The 21117-nt window shown below is 34.9% G+C and overlaps 1 protein-coding gene across 1 annotated transcript in view; it reads right to left on the bottom strand.

Moving 5' to 3' along the window:
- Positions 1–20389, bottom strand: part of LOC132851635 (uncharacterized) — a 33709-nt gene extending 13320 nt beyond the window's left edge. Inside the window, exons 1-44 of the mRNA XM_060878604.1 lie at positions 20289–20389; positions 14747–15043; positions 14525–14593; positions 14258–14346; positions 13947–14145; positions 13738–13848; positions 12613–12681; positions 12286–12374; positions 11974–12172; positions 11765–11875; positions 10610–10678; positions 10274–10362; positions 9961–10159; positions 9752–9862; positions 8649–8717; positions 8325–8413; positions 8013–8211; positions 7804–7914; positions 7591–7695; positions 7323–7411; positions 7011–7209; positions 6806–6919; positions 6551–6664; positions 6298–6386; positions 4696–4894; positions 4482–4595; positions 4242–4355; positions 4032–4120; positions 3713–3911; positions 3523–3636; positions 3288–3401; positions 3078–3166; positions 2759–2957; positions 2568–2681; positions 2332–2445; positions 2121–2209; positions 1753–1951; positions 1564–1677; positions 1328–1441; positions 1117–1205; positions 798–996; positions 607–720; positions 371–484; positions 160–248 (exon numbers count right to left, since the gene is read on the bottom strand). Coding sequence (XP_060734587.1) covers positions 160–248; positions 371–484; positions 607–720; positions 798–996; positions 1117–1205; positions 1328–1441; positions 1564–1677; positions 1753–1951; positions 2121–2209; positions 2332–2445; positions 2568–2681; positions 2759–2957; positions 3078–3166; positions 3288–3401; positions 3523–3636; positions 3713–3911; positions 4032–4120; positions 4242–4355; positions 4482–4595; positions 4696–4894; positions 6298–6386; positions 6551–6664; positions 6806–6919; positions 7011–7209; positions 7323–7411; positions 7591–7695; positions 7804–7914; positions 8013–8211; positions 8325–8413; positions 8649–8717; positions 9752–9862; positions 9961–10159; positions 10274–10362; positions 10610–10678; positions 11765–11875; positions 11974–12172; positions 12286–12374; positions 12613–12681; positions 13738–13848; positions 13947–14145; positions 14258–14346; positions 14525–14593; positions 14747–14998 — 5414 coding nt within the window. The 5' untranslated portion in view covers positions 14999–15043; positions 20289–20389. The remainder of the gene's footprint in view (positions 1–159; positions 249–370; positions 485–606; positions 721–797; positions 997–1116; positions 1206–1327; positions 1442–1563; positions 1678–1752; positions 1952–2120; positions 2210–2331; positions 2446–2567; positions 2682–2758; positions 2958–3077; positions 3167–3287; positions 3402–3522; positions 3637–3712; positions 3912–4031; positions 4121–4241; positions 4356–4481; positions 4596–4695; positions 4895–6297; positions 6387–6550; positions 6665–6805; positions 6920–7010; positions 7210–7322; positions 7412–7590; positions 7696–7803; positions 7915–8012; positions 8212–8324; positions 8414–8648; positions 8718–9751; positions 9863–9960; positions 10160–10273; positions 10363–10609; positions 10679–11764; positions 11876–11973; positions 12173–12285; positions 12375–12612; positions 12682–13737; positions 13849–13946; positions 14146–14257; positions 14347–14524; positions 14594–14746; positions 15044–20288) is intronic.
- Between the last annotated feature and the right edge of the window lie 728 nt (positions 20390–21117).

Below are 21117 nucleotides of genomic sequence, written 5' to 3'. Positions count from 1 at the left end.
AAACAAACCTTTCAAATGTCTCTTCTAAACTACAGTGTGTAAGACAAACAAAACTTGCATGTGCTCACTATTCAAAGATTTAACTCTTCACTCTTTGTGGTTGGAGTATGTGAACATTATGATTTCTATATTATAAATCAATGGAGCATCAAACTGTACGTTTTGGCATCTGGAAGAAGAGTCCCTTGGAAGAATACAGCCATATCTTGTTTAATCCATCCTAGTATTTTACCCACATAGGGAAATGTCTGGAGAGAGCAGGTATTAAAGAAATTCATTACTTTTGCTTGTTGTTATAGTGTTGGTTGATTTTAAAGGGTATTTTCAGCCATCCAGCATTTGTTTTGATCTTATGTCTTGTTCAACTTACTGGGTTGCTGATTGGTTGTGAAATCTGGAAAGGTGTGGATCCAAACATTGTGGTTACACTCTGTGTGATTGGCGTTTTCTGAAGTTCTATAAAGAATGAAGAAGTACTCCAGCCCTGGAGAAAAAATAAAAAAATTAGCAGGTTCTTTAAGTTTCAGCAGAAAAAATAATAATAAACAATAACCATATTATTAATTTGCATCTATGCCATTAATGGGACAAATCTATTAAACATACATATAAAAAACCAAACATCAGCTGGGAAAGACCTCCAGGGATTTCAATTGTTGAAACTTTCTCTAAAGGTATGCGATGCTTAAACACACAATGCCTTAATCCATTCACATAGACCTGCAGAAAGGAGGAAAAAAACAGTTAATGTTGTTCTATTATTTAAATGAATATCTGTAGATTAGCAAATAAATTACCTCATAACCCTCAGAGTTGAAGGCTACAATCATTTGGAAGTCTCCTCCCTTGGTGAAGGGTTGATCAGGTGCCTTTTCCTGTTCATCCCAGTTTCCTTTTCTGAAGCTGTTCAGGGTGGTATATTCACCAATGCGAGGATTGAAATGAAAAGCGATGTCATCACCAGCAGACGGCCCCGTTTTGAAATTTATTGCAAAGCTGTTAAGAAAAAACAAACCGTTCTCACTATTCAAACATTTAACTCTTCACTCTTTTGCGGTTGGAGTATGTGTACATTATGATTTCTATATTATCAATCAATGGAGCATCAAACCGCACGTTTTGGCATCTGGAAGAACAGTCCCTTGGAAGAATACAGCCATATCTTGTTTAATCCATCCTGGTATTTTACCCACGTAGGGAAATGTCTGGAGAGAGCAGGTATTAAAAAAAATTATTAATTTTGCTTGTTGTTATAGTGTTGGTTGACTTTAAAGAGTATTTTCTGCCATCCAGCGTTTGTTTTGATCTTATGTCTTGTTCAACTTACTGTGTTGCTGATTGGTTGTGAAATCTGGAAAGGTGTGGATCCAAACATTGTGGTTACACTCTGTGTGATTGGCGTTTTCTGAATTTCTATAAAGAATGAAGAAGTACTCCAGCCCTGGAGATAAAATTAAAAAATCAGCAGGTTCTTTAAGTTTCAGTAGAAAAAATAATAATAAACAATAACCATATAATTAATTTGCATCTATGCCATTAATGGGATAAATATGTTAAACATACATGTATAAAACCAAACATGAGCTGGGAAAGACCTCCAGGGATTTCAATTGTTGAAACTTTCTCTAAAGGTATGCGATGCTTAAACACACAATGCCTTAATCCATTCACATAGACCTGCAGAAAGGAGGAAAAAAAGTTAATGTTGTTCTTTTATTTAAATGAATATCTGTAGATTAGCAAATAAATTACCTCATAACACTCAGAGTTGAAGGCTACAATCATTTGGAAGTCTCCTCCCTTGGTGAAGGGTTGATCAGGTGCCTTTTCCTGTTCATCCCAGTTTCCTTTTCTGAAGCTGTTCAGGGCGGTACAATCACCAATGCGAGGATTGAAATGAAAAGCGATGTCATCACCAGCAGACGGCCCCGTTTTGAAATTTATGACAAAGCTGTTAAGAAAAACAAACCTTTCAAATGTCTCTTCTAAACTACAGTGTGTAAGACAAGCAAAACTTGCATGTGCTCACTATTCAAAGATTTAACTCTTCACTCTTTGTGGTTGGAGTATGTGAACATTATGATTTCTATATTATAAATCAATGGAGCATCAAACTGTACGTTTTGGCATCTGGAAGAAGAGTCCCTTGGAAGAATACAGCCATATCTTGTTTAATCCATCCTGGTATTTTACCCACGTAGGGAAATGTCTGGAGAGAGCAGGTATTAAAGAAATTCATTACTTTTGCTTGTTGTTATAGTGTTGGTTGATTTTAAAGGGTATTTTCAGCCATCCAGCATTTGTTTTGATCTTATGTCTTGTTCAACTTACTGGGTTGCTGATTGGTTGTGAAATCTGGAAAGGTGTGGATCCAAACATTGTGGTTACACTCTGTGTGATTGGCGTTTTCTGAAGTTCTATAAAGAATGAAGAAGTACTCCAGCCCTGGAGAAAAAATAAAAAAATTAGCAGGTTCTTTAAGTTTCAGCAGAAAAAATAATAATAAACAATAACCATATTATTAATTTGCATCTATGCCATTAATGGGACAACTCTATTAAACATACATATAAAAAACCAAACATCAGCTGGGAAAGACCTCCAGGGATTTCAATTGTTGAAACTTTTTCTAAAGGTACGCGATGCTTAAACACACAATGCCTTAATCCATTCACATAGACCTGCAGAAAGGATGAAAAAAACAGTTAATGTTGTTCTATTATTTAAATGAATATCTGTAGATTAGCAAATAAATTACCTCATAACCCTCAGAGTTGAAGGCTACAATCATTTGGAAGTCTCCTCCCTTGGTGAAGGGTTGATCAGGTGCCTTTTCCTGTTCATCCCAGTTTCCTTTTCTGAAGCTGTTGAGGGTGGTATATTCACCAATGCGAGGATTGAAATGAAAAGCGATGTCATCACCAGCAGACGGCCCCGTTTTGAAATTTATTGCAAAGCTGTTAAGAAAAAACAAACCGTTCTCACTATTCAAACATTTAACTCTTCACACTTTTGTGGTTGGAGTATGTGTACATTATGATTTCTATATTTCAAAACAATGGAGCATCAAACCGTACGTTTTGGCATCTGGAAGAAGAGTCCCTTGGAAGAATACAGCCATATCTTGTTTAATCCCTCCTGGTATTTTACCCACGTAGGGAAATGTCTGGAGAGAGCAGGTATTAAAAAAATAATTACTTTTGCTTGTTGTTGTAGTGTTGTTTGACTTTAAAGAGTATTTTCAGCCATCCAGCATTTGTTTTGATCTTATGTCTTGTTCAACTTACTGGGTTGCTGATTGGTTGTGAAATCTGGAAAGGTGTGGATCCAAACATTGTGGTTACACTCTGTGTGATTGGCGTTTTCTGAATTTCTATAAAGAATGAAGAAGTACTCCAGCCCTGGAGATAAAATTAAAAAATCAGCAGGTTCTTTAAATTTCAGAAGAAAAAATAATAATAAACAATAACCAAGAAGTAATTTGCATCTATGCCATTAATGGGACAAATCTGTTAAACATACATGTATAAAACCAAACATGAGCTGGGAAAGACCTCCAGGGATTTCAATTGTTGAAACTTTTTCTAAAGGCACGCGATGCTTAAACACACAATGCCTTAATCCATTCGCATACACCTGCAGAAAGGAGGAAAAAACAGTTAATGTTGTTCTTTTATTTAAATGAATATCTATAGATTAGCAAATAAATTACCTCATAACCTTCGGAGTTGAAGGCTACAATCATTTGGAAGTCTCCTCCCTTGGTGAAGGGTTGATCAGGTGCCTTTTCCTGTTCATCCCAGTTTCCTTTTCTGAAGCTGTTCAGGGTGGTATATTCACCAATGTGAGGATTGAAATGAAAAGCGATGTCATCACCAGCAGACGGCCCCGTTTTGAAATTTATTGCAAAGCTGTTAAGAAAAAACAAACCGTTCTCACTATTCAAACATTTAACTCTTCACACTTTTGTGGTTGGAGTATGTCTACATTATGATTTCTATTTTTCAAAACAATGGAGCATCAAACCGTACGTTTTGGCATCTGGAAGAAGAGTCCCTTGGAAGAATACAGCCATATCTTGTTTAATCCCTCCTGGTATTTTACCCACATAGGGAAATGTCTGGAGAGAGCAGGTATTAAAAAAATAATTACTTTTGCTTGTTGTTATAGTGTTGTTTGACTTTAAAGAGTATTTTCTGCCATCCAGCATTTGTTTTGACTTTATGTATTGTTCAACTTACTGGGTTGCTGATTGGTTGTGAAATCTGGAAAGGTGTGGATCCAAACATTGTGGATACACTCTGTGTGATTGGCATTTTCTGAAGTTCTATATAGAATGAAGAAGTACTCCAGCCCTGAATGCAAAATAAAAATATTTGTCCTTCATATACATCTTGAAATACATATTCATCAAACAAAAAAAATAAAAAAGTAATCACTTTGCATCTATGCCAATAATAGTATAACATTGTTCAACATACATCTATAAAACCCCATATGAGTTGTGAAATATCACCCCGGATTTCAAGTGTTGAAACTTTCTCTAGAGGAATTCGGTGCTTGAATGTGCAGTGTCTTAAACCATTCACATAGACCTGCAGAAATTATTTGTGGTTGATTATTTCAACAGTTTTTTTTGTAAATTACTGAATTACAAAGACAATAATCTTCTGACATTATTAATAAATAAATTACCTCGTAACCCTCAGAGTTGAAGGCTACAATCATTTGGAAGTTTCCTCCCTTGGTAAATGGTTTATCAGGTGCATTTTCCTGTTTATCCCAGTTTCCTTTTCTGAAGCTGTTCAGGGTGGTATAATTACCAATGCAAGGATTGTAATGAAAAGCGATGTCATCACCATCAGAAGGCCCTGTCTTGAAATTTATAGTAAAGCTGTTAAGAAAAACAAAAGTATATAACTATATATAACAAGTATATAACAAGTATATGTTTTTATAGGTATAGTATGTATACGGTGCCTTCTTACATTATTCTGAGTAAGAATCTAAATTTGTATAAAAATCTTAGATATTTACTTCGTAAAGTAAAATGTGCAGACATTTCAGGATGCAGCTACATGACTCTACCGACAGCTACAGTCGCTACCAAAATTCTTTGCTAAATAGGCTAAGCTTTTAAAATGTTCTAATATCTAGCACTTCAAAAAACGTAAATGGAGGGGAGACAATTTGGCACAACCTTAGTGGACGTAATAGGTGCAAATAGTGGTTTTACCAAATCCATGCCTGTAAAATCAAAGATAATACTAATGCAAACAATACATATCTGCTTATTTATATGCAATACAAATAATGTTGCAATGTCTAGTATTTTTCACTTTCAAATGAGTCATTTATTTAAAAATTTAATAGATTTTAGAATAAAATTCATTTCAAATGTAGGCTGCAACATAATTGCAAAATATGTTCAATAAGAGTAAATACATAACATATCACTCTACTTAACAATTGCTATAAGTGAATTTTCTTAAAGGCAGGGTCTCCGATTTTTGAAAGCCAATGTTGACATTTGAAATCACCAAAACAAACACACCCCTAACCCAAATGGGTCCCACCCCTGTATTGATAGCTCCGCCCACACATACATATGTAACCCAGGCAAATAATGGAAAGAAATGTGTCTTTATCATAGCTGAAGGGAAGAACAATATGATTGCAGATAAACAAACAGGCAAAAATGACACACAAGCATAATCATGCAAAGGATGGCATATATTAGTTCTGTGTAACAAAGCAAAACCAACGTTACTCACCTATCGAGAAGGAAAAAAGCGCCTCGGCGTCTTAAGTAAAGTTGAATTTCCTGAGTCAGTAACTCCTGAGCTAACTGTTACTACAAAAAACGTGGTTGTAGCTGCGTCTCTACATTACTACGATAGAAAAGAGGAGTTATTTGTGTAGTAACAGCGTTTAGCTCAGGAGTTATTGACTCGGGAAACTCCAATCTGTGAATATGTGACCAACTTCCTTCAGTTCTCTCCAGCGCTGGAAAGCTGATCCTATATTAACATGGGTCCTACGTCTTGCCTTATCGTAAGCCTTTCTTTGCTTTCTTTCTGTTTCCTCCATGTCAATGCTAAAACCGCTTTCTGCTAATGTCACACATGCACACTGAACACTCTCTATACGCATATTGACAAGCCCCGCTACTTTCTGCTCATTAACTACACATTTGTTTTGATTTTTGTTTTGATTTTTGTTTATTATCGGCCAAACTCAGTTTTCTGAAGCATTTCTCAAAAATTCGGAGACCCTGCCTTTAATTGGGAAGCATACCTTCTAGCATCCGCAAGAACTGTGCCTTGGAGGAATATAGCCCTGTCTTGATGTAACCGTCCAGGTACTTGACTCACATAGGGAAGTGCCTGGTGACAAAACAAGTGTCGCATCAGATACTGGAAGAACAAATACTCTTAGATAGAATGAAAAAAAATATACAAGACTTCTATCAAAGAGTAAAGCTGGCTGAGTTTAAAAGCTTCCTTCTGTCATGTGACTTTTCTGTCTATGGTATAAACTTTTTTCTTACAGGGCTAATGACTGGATGTGAAATCTCTAAATGTGAAGATTTGAAACTCGAGGTTGAGCTCTGTGTGCTTGTGATTTTCTTGAGCTCCTTTGAGGATGATGTAGTACTCCAGCCCTGTAGAGAAAATAAAGATAACAGGCATGTTACTGAAATGTAGGAAATAAGTTTGTAAGAAAGTAAATAAATACATGCAAACATAAAACATATATTTAGCTTGCAACTACACCATTAATAACACTGAAATTGTAAACATACATCAATGAAACCCCAGACGAGGAGGGAAATGTCTCCACGAACGTTAATAGTAGACACTTTCTCCAGAGGAATGCGGTGCTTGAAGGTGCAATGTCTTAAACCGTTCACAAAGACCTGCAGAAATATGATGAATTAGATTTTGACTAAAACATTACAATAATTACAACAATCCTGTATAAATTCTAAAAAAAAAAATTAAACATACCTCATAGCCCTCGGAATTGATGATTACAAGAATTATGAAGGCTCCTCCCTTGGTGAAAGGATTATGGGCAGTTTTTTCCTCCATCTCCCAGTTTCCGTTTCTGAAGCTGTTCATGGTGGTAAGATCACCAAAGCGAGGGTTGTAATGAAAAGCAATGTCATCACCATCAGATGGACCTGCTTTGAAATTTATTACAAACCTGCAAGGAAAAAGAATTCCCTGAATGTTAAGGTGCTGTTTTTATAATTGGAGAAGTAGTACTACAGTATATGGTGTTTTTTCTTTTTCATTCAAAGTGTTTTAGGAGCATACCAGTTTGCATCTGCAGAAACAGTCCCTTGAAAAACTACAGCTCTGTCTTGTTTTACCCCTCCTGGGATTTCACCCACATAGGGAAGTACCTTGAGAGAAAACAAACAATCATGTAAAAATCAACTACCCATCATGTCAGTTAAGAAATATTCATCCAAGATTTATGGATAAAATGGATATTTTCCAATTTTATAAAGCCACATGTGTGAAATAAACACAAACTTTCAGACATATTCTAATCCTGTCTGTCCAAGGCTGTTTTACTCACTGGGTTACTGATTAGGTAGGAAATCTGTAATGGAATAAATGTCCAGCCTCCACATCGCATTAGTATGACTTTGCTCTCTTTGAACAAATAAGGACTTGTCCATTTCTAGAAAGAAAATTATTAAACCAAGAATGATCATTAAATATGCAGCCACCTAAACATAACTAAATCTGACAAATAATCAAATTAATATGAATAAACTGATTTACTTACTTCAAAACCCATCCAGTGTATTATAACATCTCCGACTATTCCAAGTGTAGTAACGCTCTCGAAAGGAATACGGTGTTTGAATTTGTAGAGAGGCTGTCCATTCACATAGACCTGCAGAAAAGATTCATTTCATAGTTTCATGCATTTTTTCAGATTTTTCTTGAATACTTTGTTCATCACTTATTTGTGATTTATTTTAAGAAACCCACCTCATAGAAATCCGTATTAACGAGAAACAATAATTTAAAGGATGCTCCTCTAGTAAAGGGCTTATCAGGACCCAATTCCTCCTTCTGCCATTTCCCATTTTTAAAGATGTTCATGTAAACATATTGACCGATCCGGGGATTGAAATGAAAGGCGACATCATCGGCAGTGTTTACCCCTGTTTTGAAGTTAATTTGAAACCTGTGTAGGAAAAAAGTAGATCATACAATATTGTAAGCAATTTAATATTGTTAGTCTATTAAAAATGTGCTGACTTCTGTATGATTTTCTTTAATAAATAAATGATAGCTTACTCTTTGGCATTAGGGTGAACAGTTCCTTCGACATGAAATCGAGTCCCTGGTTTCAAACCTCCAGCTATTGGTCCGACATAGGGAATGCTCTGTAGTACAATGAATCAATTACAGTTATCAAGACACAGAAAGACAAAATTCACATTTATTTTGCATTATGATGGAGATGATTGGCATTATTTGAAATAACTACTACTACTAATATTACTCATTCTACTACTACTACTACTACTACTACTACTAATAATAATAATAATAATAATAATAATAATAATAATAATAATAATAATAATAATTTTCTTTATAGCGTGCTGTTTAACTCACAGGCTGGAGGACTGGTTTTGAAACCTCAGCTGGGATGGTGAAGGTGGTCATGACAGTTTGCCTAAAGCCCTATTTAATAAAAAAAGACATTAGAATGATTTGCATTGTTACTGCCTTCATTATTGATCAGGTATCACTGGAAAGAGAACATGTTATAGTTTATAACAACGGTGGCGTCTCTCATGTGTGTATAACTATGTATCTAACATAATATGTTATACTGAGTAAAGGCATGGGGTAGATTAGGTTGAACATTGAGTGGTTGGAGTGTGAATGTGTGTGCTAACTGATCATTTCTATGAAATTTTAAAAATGAATGAATTAATGAAAAGGCTTTTGTACAATTACAGTGTTATTACATAATGTCCCGTTGCTTTTCTATCTATCTATCTATCTATCTATCTATCTATCTATCTATCTATCTATCTATCTATCTATCTATCTATCTATCTAAATCCCAAACACATATCCATTAAAGTTGGTCATTTTGGACAACAGAAATGGACAAAAAGATGAAAACTAAGTAAAATGATCGACAACAGAAACTTTAAGAAACGCAAGATGTCCAGTGTGAGTAATCTTGTTACTGTTGTTGAAATTAATGGGAACTATTTAGATAAGTTTTATTTAACATAAAACGGCTATTTTTCTCTAACCCGTTACACCAAAAAAAATTGGCTAAATTGGAACAAATTAGCAAGCTAGCTACATAAAATGTGGAGTGGTGTTAGCTAAATTACACAATATTATCCTACCTTCTTCTAAGCACAAGTTTTTATTATTATTATTTTTTTTTATTAATTATTAATACTTTTCACATTCTCTCTGAGCAATAATTCTCATCCTTTTCCAACCTACATGCACTCTAATCTTTCAGTCTTGAGCAACAGGAGAGGGGATTTTTTTATTTTAGCTGATTTATTATGACCAACTCCACAGTCGATTAGGAACACAAATGATTTTACAAAATAAATAAATCCAAAATATGATTCAGTTGATCATGGCATAAATATGCACGTGTCAAAAGTTTTCTCGGTATTACGTATAGCATTGACATTTGAAACAGAACTCATCATGACATTCCAATAAACTGATTTACTTACTTCAAAACCCATCCAGTGTATTATAACATCTCCGACTATTCCAAGTGTAGTAACACTCTCGAAAGGAATACGGTGTTTGAATTTGTAGAGAAGCTGTCCATTCACATAGACCTGCAGAAAAGATTCATTTCATAGTTTCATGCATTTTTTCAGACTTTTCTTGAATACTTTGTTCATCACTTATTAGTGATTTATTTTAAGAAACCCACCTCATAGAAATCCGTATTAACGAGAAACAGTAATTTAAAGGATGCTCCTCTAGTAAAGGGCTTATCAGGACCCAATTCCTCCTTCTGCCATTTCCCATTTTTGAAGATGTTCATGTAAACATATTGACCGATCCGGGGATTGAAATGAAAGGCGACATCATCGGCAGTGTTTACCCCTGTTTTGAAGTTAATTTGAAACCTGTGTAGAAAAAAAAGTAGATCATACAATATTGTTAGCAATTTAATATTGTTAGTCTATTAAAAATGTGCTGACTTCTGTATGATTTTCTTTAATAAATAAATGATAGCCTACTCTTTGGCATTAGGGTGAACAGTTCCTTCGACATGAAATCGAGTCCCTGGTTTCAAACCTCCAGCTATTGGTCCGACATAGGGAATGCTCTGTAGTACAATGAATCAATTACAGTTATCAAGACACAGAAAGACAAAATTCACATTTATTTTGCATTATGATGGAGATGATTGGCATTATTTGAAATAACTACTACTACTAATATTACTCATTCTACTACTACTACTACTACTACTACTACTACTACTAATAATAATAATAATAATAATAATAATAATAATAATAATAATAATAATAATAATAATAATTTTCTTTATAGCGTGCTGTTTAACTCACAGGCTGGAGGACTGGTTTTGAAACCTCAGCTGGGATGGTGAAGGTGGTCATGACTGTTTGCTTAAAGCCCTATTTAATAAAAAAAAGACATTAGAATGATTTGCATTGTTACTGCCTTCATTATTGATCAGGTATCACTGGAAAGAGAACATGTTATAGTTTATAACAAAGGTGGCATCTCTCATGTGTGTATAACTATGTATCTAACATAATATGTTATACTGAGTAAAGGCATGGGGTAGATTAGGTTGAACATTGAGTGGTTGGAGTGTGAATGTGTGTGCTAACTGATCAAGTCAATGAAATTTTAAAAATGAATGAATTAATGAAAAGGCTTTTGTACAATTACAGTGTTATTACATAATGTCCCGTTGCTTTTCTATCTATCTATCTATCTATCTATCTATCTATCTATCTATCTATCTATCTATCTATCTATCTATCTATCTATCTATCTATCTATCTATCTATCTATCTATCTATCTATCTAAATGCCAAACACATATCCATTAAAGATGGTCATTTTGGACAACAGAAATGGACAAAAAGATGAAAACTAAGTAAAATGATCGACAACAGAAACTTTAAGAAACGCAAGATGTCCAGTGTGAGTAATCTTGTTACCGTTGTTGAAATTAATGGGAACTATTTCGATAAGTTTTATTTAACATAAAACAGGGCTATTTTTCTCTAACCCGTTACACCAAAAAAAAATTGGCTAAATTGGAACAAATTAGCAAGCTAGCTACATAAAATGTGGAGTGGTGTTAGCTAAATTACACAATATTATCCTACCTTCTTCTAAGCACAAGTTTTTATTTTTTTTTTTTTGCTTATTTTTTTTTTTTATTAATTATTAATACTTTTCACATTCTCTCTGAGCAATAATTCTCATCCTTTTCCAACCTACATGCACTCTAATCTTTCAGTCTTGAGCAACAGGAGAGGGGATTTTTTTATTTTAGCTGATTTATTATGACCAACTCCACAGTCGATTAGGAACACAAATGATTTTACAAAATAAATAAATCCAAAATATGATTCAGTTGATCATGGCATAAATATGCACGTGTCAAAAGTTTTCTCGGTATTACGTATAGCATTGACATTTGAAACAGAACTCATCATGACATTCCAATAAACTGATTTACTTACTTCAAAACCCATCCAGTGTATTATAACATCTCCGACTATTCCAAGTGTAGTAACACTCTCGAAAGGAATACGGTGTTTGAATTTGTAGAGAAGCTGTCCATTCACATAGACCTGCAGAAAAGATTCATTTCATAGTTTCATGCATTTTTTCAGACTTTTCTTGAATACTTTGTTCATCACTTATTAGTGATTTATTTTAAGAAACCCACCTCATAGAAATCTGTATTAACGAGAAACAGTAATTTAAAGGATGCTCCTCTAGTAAAGGGCTTATCAGGACCCAATTCCTCCTTCTGCCATTTCCCATTTTTGAAGATGTTCATGTAAACATATTGACCGATCCGGGGGTTGAAATGAAAGGCGACATCATCGGCAGTGTTTACCCCTGTTTTGAAGTTAATTTGAAACCTGTGTAGGAAAAAAGTAGATCATACAATATTGTAAGCAATTTAATATTGTTAGTCTATTAAAAATGTGCTGACTTCTGTATGATTTTCTTTAACAAACAAATGATAGCTTACTCTTTGGCATTAGGGTGAACAGTTCCTTCGACATGAAATCGAGTCCCTGGTTTTAAACCTCCAGCTATTGGTCCGACATAGGGAATGCTCTGTAGTACAATGAATCAATTGCAGTTATCAAGACACAGAAAGACAAAATTCACATTTATTTTGCATTATGATGGAGATAATTGGCATTATTTGAAATAACTACTACTACTAATATTACTCATTCTACTACTACTACTACTACTACTACTACTACTACTACTACTAATAATAATAATAATAATAATAATAATAATAATAATAATAATAATTTTCTTTATAGCGTGCTGTTTAACTCACAGGCTGGAGGACTGGTTTTGAAACCTCAGCTGGGATGGTGAAGGTGGTCATGTCAGTTTGCCTAAAGCCCTATTTAATAAAAAAAGACATTAGAATGATTTGCATTGTTACTGCCTTCATTATTGATCAGGTATCACTGGAAAGAGAACATGTTATAGTTTATAACAAAGGTGGCGTCTCTCATGTGTGTATAACTATGTATCTAACATAATATGTTATACTGAGTAAAGGCATGGGGTAGATTAGGTTGAACATTGAGTGGTTGGAGTGTGAATGTGTGTGCTAACTGATCATTTCTATGAAATTTTAAAAATGAATGAATTAATGAAAAGGCTTTTGTACAATTACAGTGTTATTACATAATGCCCCGTTGCTTTTCTATCTATCTATCTATCTATCTATCTATCTATCTATCTATCTATCTATCTATCTATCTATCTATCTATCTATCTATCTATCTATCTAAATCCCAAACACATATCCATTAAAGTTGGTCATTTTGGACAACAGAAATGGACAAAAAGATGAAAACTAAGTAAAATGATCGACAACAGAAACTTTAAGAAACGCAAGATGTCCAGTGTGAGTAATCTTGTTACTGTTGTTGAAATTGATGGGAACTATTTCGATAAGTTTTATTTAACATAAAACAGGGCTATTTTTCTCTAACCCGTTACACCAAAAAAAATTGGCTAAATTGGAACAAATTAGCAAGCTAGCTACATAAAATGTGGAGTGGTGTTAGCTAAATTACACAATATTATCCTACCTTCTTCTAAGCACAAGTTTTTATTATTTTTTTTTACTTATTTTTTTTTATTAATTATTAATACTTTTCATATTCTCTCTGAGCAATAATTCTCATCCTTTTCCAACCTACATGCACTCTAATCTTTAAGTCTTGAGCAACAGGAGAGGGGATTTTTTTATTTTAGCTGATTTATTATGACCAACTCCACAGTCGATTAGGAACACAAATGATTTTACAAAATAAATAAATCCAAAATATGATTCAGTTGATCATGGCATAAATATGCATGTGTCAAAAGTTTTCTCGGTATTACGTATAGCACTGACATTTGAAACAGAACTCATCATGACATTCCGATAAACTGATTTACTTACTTCAAAACCCATCCAGTATATTATAACATCTCCGACTATTCCAAGTGTAGTAACACTCTCGAAAGGAATACGGTGTTTGAATTTGTAGAGAAGCTGTCCATTCACATAGACCTGCAGAAAAGATTCATTTCATAGTTTCATGCATTTTTTCAGACTTTTCTTGAATACTTTGTTCATCACTTATTAGTGATTTATTTTAAGAAACCCACCTCATAGAAATCTGTATTAACGAGAAACAGTAATTTAAAGGATGCTCCTCTAGTAAAGGGCTTATCAGGACCCAATTCCTCCTTCTGCCATTTCCCATTTTTGAAGATGTTCATGTAAACATATTGACCGATCCGGGGGTTGAAATGAAAGGCGACATCATCGGCAGTGTTTACCCCTGTTTTGAAGTTAATTTGAAACCTGTGTAGGAAAAAGTAGATCATACAATAATGTAAGCAATTTAATATTGTTAGTCTATTAAAAATGTGCTGACTTCTGTATGATTTTCTTTAACAAATAAATGATAGCTTACTCTTTGGCATTAGGGTGAACAGTTCCTTCGACATGAAATCGAGTCCCTGGTTTTAAACCTCCAGCTATTGGTCCGAGATAGGGAATGCTCTGTAGTACAATGAAGCAATTACAGTTATCAAGACACAGAATGACAAATGTATTTATATTTAGCATCATGATTGAGATGATTACCGCATATATATATATATATATATATATATATATATATATATATATATATATATATATATATATATATATATATACAGCGTGCTGTTTAACTCACAGGCTGCATGATTGGTTTTGAAACCTCAGCTGGAATCTTAAAGGTGGTTGTGGTTGTTTGTGTCGGGCCCTGAAAAAAGAGACAATATAATGATATTTTTACTGCCTTCATTTTTGATTGGTTTTCATTAGACAGTATACTGTAATTCTGGACTTTTGCATATATAGAATTGGCTATTACAAACAAAAGCAAAAAATATATTACTCTCAGTACAGTACTTACACAAATCACAACCTGAGGTTGGAGGGGTCCAAAGTGTCCATGATGACCATGGCCACGGTGTCCATGGTGTTCATGATGCTCATGATGGCCGTGGCCATGGTGGCCATGGTGTCCATGGTGTTCAAGATGCTCATGATGGCCATGGTGTTCATGATGGCCATGGTGTTCAGGATGGCCATGGTGTTCATGATGCCCATGGTGTTCATGATGCTCATGGTGGCCACGATGACCCCTTCCTCGTCCACAACTCATGCTGGCAATAAGCAGGATGGGAAGATGCACACACCAGGCAAAATTCTGTGAGAACAGAACGATTGTCTGAGAGTGTGTACAGAGTTTTATAGTGTACCTCTGATGGGTTGGAACTCCCCAAGGCATTTAATTGTATAACCTTGTTTAAACTTGTAAGCGCTTTGGCAAGAAATCTGAAATTTGCAGAAAATTCCAGAAAACTCCAGAAACTTCATTTAATTGACAGTAAAAAAAAAGTCAAATTATAATTAATTTCTTACACAATACTATAGTGGAATTTCACTAACATATAAAGTTGTATATAAATGTGTTTGGGGGATTATTGTAAAATACTGAACACTTTCCCCAAAATTATTTCAACCTGAAAACAAATCTAAAACCTGCTTAACTGAATTCAATGTATTCACCTTAGTGTGAATTGTCCTTTTGTATCAGTTGCATATTTGAGTTGTTTTTGATATGTCTTTATGAGCTTTGAGTATTTGGACTTTCATTGTCATTGTTCTCAAACTCAAAGAAGATAAAAATGTAGATAGAAATCTTCAGGCCATGCTACATAGTTTCAATTGGTTTTAAGTAGCATTGCTTTGGTGTTATAATATAATATAGTTCTCATATATATATATATATAACAATATATTGTTCTCAGTAGTGGCTTCCTTCTCGTCAGTCCTTCATAGAGAATGGAACTGTGAAAAGCTCATATTGTTGATTGTCTGCACAGGATTGCCAGCTTAAGCCAGTGAGTTCTGTAACCTCTTCAATTGCCTTTCTTTCCTACGCACACAGTTTGGCCGGATCTTACTGGGTTGTGCAATATTTTTTCCATTTTCTTATAATGGATATCTTAAGGAGTGTCAAAGTTGGATTTAATATTAACACAGATGAACGTTTTATCATTGGTAATGTAAGTTCTTATAAGTCTATAAGTAATTTAAAGAACATCTTTAAAGGCAAATGTCTTCTTCTAATATACTTAATTTTCATGTTTTTGATTTTGCAATACAGTAAAAAGAGAAATCATCACTGAGCAGTGTGGCACAGTTGATATAGGCATTTCATAGGCAGTTGATTGTTCATTCCAGTCTGAAATTAATCAGAAATTAGCAGAAGTAGCTTTCTGCTATATGAGGTTTCTAAGGTCATAAAACCACAAATATTTGCTCTAAAAAGCAGTTAAAGGCAAATTAGCAACATTTAAAAAAAATCATGTATAATTTCAAAGAGCCTCATATCTTTATATGAATCTAATCGGTTTGAGGTAGAATTGTTATTTTGCTATTCAAATTAATCTTTCTCAAGCCTCCTTGTGAGCCAGGGGCATAAAGCCAGTGGGGTAAATAATAAGAAAGGCATAAAAGTCATCAGGCTATTATTACATTTTTATTTAATTGTTTATTTAATCCAAACAAATATCAGTTAAAAGAAAAATAATATCAAACAGTTATAAAACAGTAATAATATCAAACAACTACAAATAAATCAAGTCGAAAATAAATGTGTTTCTAAAATCAGCTCAATCCAAATAGTAGCAGTTGAAACAGTAATCTTGGGGGAAATGGGAGAATTTGAGCATAAAAGCAGTAATTTCCACCCTAGACAATGCTTATAAAGTTTGTAAATGAAAAAGTTACCTTCCAGGCCCTACTAGGCAGCATGGCTATCTACCAACTGAAGATGAATGTATATAGGATGTTAGTAAGTGTGCCTACTGTATTTGTGCTGGGGAACAAAAACCAGCTAATTCTGGGCATAAAGGTCCAACCTTAGTCAACTGAAGCAGACTCTTGAGTACTGGAAGGTTACGCAACAACCTGGAACAATGAGCGAGCTAGAAAGAAGGTCAGTAAGAAAGACAAATACTCTGCCATTAATTCTGTAAAAACTTGCAGAGGTTTAATCTTGACACTCTAGATATAGAGTTATGTGAGGGGTCACCATACTGGAAGAACAAACTGTTACAGCTCATGAAGAAATATAATGAGCACAAGATCTGTAATACTTCAAACTGTTTAAAATTCGGTATGATCCTACATTTCCGGCAAACAAAAGACAATGCAAAAACAATTAAGATCTGAGTTTAAAATCTCTTGATATCTAAGCATATATGAGGCAGTGGAAAATATTTGATTATTTATGGGATGTTGAGAAAAGGGAATAGTTGGTGTTTACCAGCTAATTTTATTTCATCACAGTTGTTTTTTATTTATTTATTTAATATACTTTTTTAATTTTCTGAAAATCCTGCCACTTATACAAACCCTGATGCTGTACTGTATGTAGTTCTGAAGTGTCATCTTACCATGACCATGTTCTCTGCAAAAACTCAAATAAACATTATTCATAAAATAAGAAACATGGGCACATATTATCCAGTCATAGCACAGACTGTGGAAGGGCTAAGGAGTTGGTCCACCATATTCATCTGTGAGATAACTGACCCTTATCGATTCAATACCGACCTGTCCCTACATACCAACCTGTCCCTACATACCAACCTGTCCCTACATACCAACCTGTCCCTACATACCGACCTGTCCCTACATACCAACCTGTCCCTACATACCGACCTGTCCCTACATACCGACCTGTCCCTACATACCGACCTGTCCCTACATACCGACCTGTCCCTACATAACAACCTGTCCCTACGAGTCGGTATCAAAAACTGAATAAAGTGTTCTCAGGCATAATAAAAGAAGAATTTATACAATCCATCAGTGATTGGGATTTACCTTGTATTTGTATGGAAAAAAATCTAATTCTTTGCATTTGTGTCTACTACCTGTGGATAAAAACTCTGACTATCAAGGAGGCCTATCCCTTACCCCATTGTGCAGACTTTTTTACCAGCCCTGGGAGGATATATAGTATTCAGTCCAAATGGTGGATGTAGGAGAATAAGTTACCTTACATCCCTGAAGTTGAAACCTACCTGTGTGAGTTCAGCTAGCTAGGATCAGAAATTTCTCCCTCTTCTTTGAAACCTTACTTCTTTGCTTAGTGATCTTCTTGTGTATGTCCTGAGCACATGTACTAACATTGGCTAAAAGTTTATGATTTTTAGGCCACATCATCAATAGCACTGGAATGGCAACTAACCCAGATAAGGTCAGTGCCATCGCTGCCATATCTGAATAAAGCCTTATGATGCAGTATGGAGTGACACCCATCTATCATAGTTATTCAAATGTACTTTCAAAATATTGCTTTAAGAAATATTTCATCTATTAAATGTAATGAGAACAATAAAACTATTGATGATAGGATGAAAGGAAGATCAAAGCATTTATTTATCATGATCGATTTCTGTTGTCTGATTTGCAATGTAAATTTGCATCTGAAAAAAATATTCTTTTCAACTGTGAAAAATTCCTTTAGGTCATAGAGATACCGGCAGACTTCTAAATAGGAACTGTTTTGTTTAATTAAACTGACTTAAAAATAGAAAACTGATGAACATATTTTCAGAGGGCTTAGCAGAGGGCATAAAAAGTTTTTTTTCCCAATGGCACCCTCATTGTTACTAATGAAACCCTTTCCGTCTTATTTATCACTGTTTCATAGAGTCAAATCTTTTTGACAAATTTGACAGTTGACAGTTTTATTATCTCATCTTTTATTTGTTCAGAGAGTATAAACGTTAAACATTTCCACAACCTAAAAATAATTTATCATTAAATAATCAAAATTAGTGTTAATCTTATTGTGGACTTTTTCTTATATGGAGGTGGTATCTGGCTTACATTTATGTAAGTGACATGACTGGTTATAAGACTGGTTATAAGGATTGCATGGCAAATTTCTTAAAGCACCATTTAATATTACAAATGTAGAACCTTTAGTTAAGAATAACATTCAGTTGCGGTTTGTATAGGCCCAGGTAATATGTATGTCAGGCGTCAAAGCAACCACACATGGTTGAGTAGTTTAGGCTTGAGAAATAAAAGAGAAAAATAACATTGACAATTACAATTACTTACGTATAAACTTTGTGCTAAATCAAGGTAATGCAGTTTGGTGTCAAGATGGCTGATGACCTATATAGTGTAACATCACACAAGCTAGCTGTGTGCCTTTTGCAGATCCTATTCCAACACCACAACACAAATGCATGTCCTTGAATTTATATTTTTCTTTCCCTGAATCCTCTACATTTCTCTATTTCATAGAGAAGTTATGTTGAAGTATGGGCCAGAGTTAGGTGCTCTGTTCTCAAGCTACTTGGTTCATGTCATGGTTCATGGCTAATTGCCGTCATTATTTGCAGTCATTTATTGGTCAGTAGCTCTCTAGATTTCAAATCTGGCTTTCTGTATGTTTAGTATCCATCTTTAATCCATAACGGTCCCACTCTGTACTGAGTCATTACCGCTTGCTATGTACTGTATTCACATAATTCACAGCTAATGGTCTTTGCCTGTTCACTGGAGGTCACTGTTTAATTTAAGATAGAAAGCACTATAAGGAATGAAGATGACACCATTTGATGCATTTGAGTGAGTCCTCCTTCACATATCTTCAAACACACAGGATTCCTTTAGCATGCACACCAATTGTCTAACAGATCAAGCAGAATATATAAAAATATACATAATCATATTCCTTTCTAGACTAAGCACTTCCTTTCTAGACTACTCTTGGTGAAGTTATTTCCTCACATGGGTTCTCTTACCACTGCTATGCTGATGATACACAACTTATCTTCTCTTTCCCACCCTCAGATGCCACAGCTTCTGACCGGATCTCTGCATGTCTGGCAGAAATTTCATCATGGATGACTGCTCATCAGTTAAAGCTTAATCCTAGCAAAACTGAGCTGCTCTTCATCCCAGGTGATTCATCCCCAGGTCATGATCTTGCTATATCCTTGCACAACGATCTGATCTCCCCTTCAGCCTCAGCTCGCAACCTTGGGGTAACCATGGACAATCAACTGTCCTTTTCCTCTCATGTTGCTAATGTGACTCACTCATGTCGGTTTCTTCTCTACAACATTAGAAGGATTCGACCATTTCTGTCCACACAGGCTGCTCAGGTACTTGTTCAGTCTCTTGTCATTTCTAGACTGGATTACTGCAATGCACTGCTGGCAGGTCTACCTATGAATGCAATCCGTCCTCTGCAAATGATCCAAAATGCAGCTGCCCGGCTTGTTTTCAACCTGCCAAAGTTCTCGCATACCACCCCGCTGCTGCGATCCCTCCACTGGCTTCCGGTAGCTGCATGCATCAGATTCAAAACACTGATGCTGGCCTACAAAGCCAAAAATGAACCAGCTCCCTCTTACCTCAAAGCGCTCATCACTCCTCGCACTGCACCCCGCACCCTCCGATCTACCAGCACTGCTCGACTGGTTCCACCATCTCTCAGGGTAAGAGGCAAGTATACTACAAGACTCTTCTCTGTACTGGCACCAAGGTGGTGGAATGAACTTCCCCTAGAGGTCCGGACAGCTGAGTCACTGGATATTTTCAAGCGGCGGTTGAAGACCTACTTATTCAGGAAACACTTCAACTAGCACTTCTTCCCTTATCTTTCGCATTTTTAAAAAAAAAAAAAAAAAAAAAAAAAAAAAAAAAAACACACCTTTGACACTTTTTCATTGTAACTTTGAACAAATGTTTTAAACTCATGGTATCTTAAGTATGTAACTTAGTGAGCCAGCATTAATGTATTCAATGTTAGAGATTTAAGCACTTATGTACGTCGCTCTGGATAAGGGCATCTGCCAAATGCTGTAAATGTAAATGTAAATGTAAATGTTACCTCTCATGTAAGCTCTAAACTGTTGTTTTCTCTCTGCCTATTCTGTGTATTCTCTGTGCTGGCCTTCCTGTTTACATATGTTTTGGATTCTTGGATATCTTCTTTGGATATCACAGTACTGACAATATTATAGCAATAAGTGTTGAAGTTACACACAGACTTATAGACCATTTGCTCATTGCACAAGGTTTGAATTCTCCAACCAATTACATTAGACTTTTGGAATATTTTAAATTTACAATCGATTTGTAAAAAATTTTTTCTGCTGTAAATATATTATCCCCAGCCATATCTATTCCCAAAACTTAGCAATTATTTTATGTTTTAAAAATAAAACAATGTTTCCTTGC

Source organism: Tachysurus vachellii, chromosome 9, assembly GCF_030014155.1.
Source record: "Tachysurus vachellii isolate PV-2020 chromosome 9, HZAU_Pvac_v1, whole genome shotgun sequence".
Lineage (NCBI taxonomy): Eukaryota > Metazoa > Chordata > Actinopteri > Siluriformes > Bagridae > Tachysurus > Tachysurus vachellii.
Note: the sequence above shows the minus strand (reverse complement) of the source record. Positions and strands in the feature narration are given on the sequence as shown.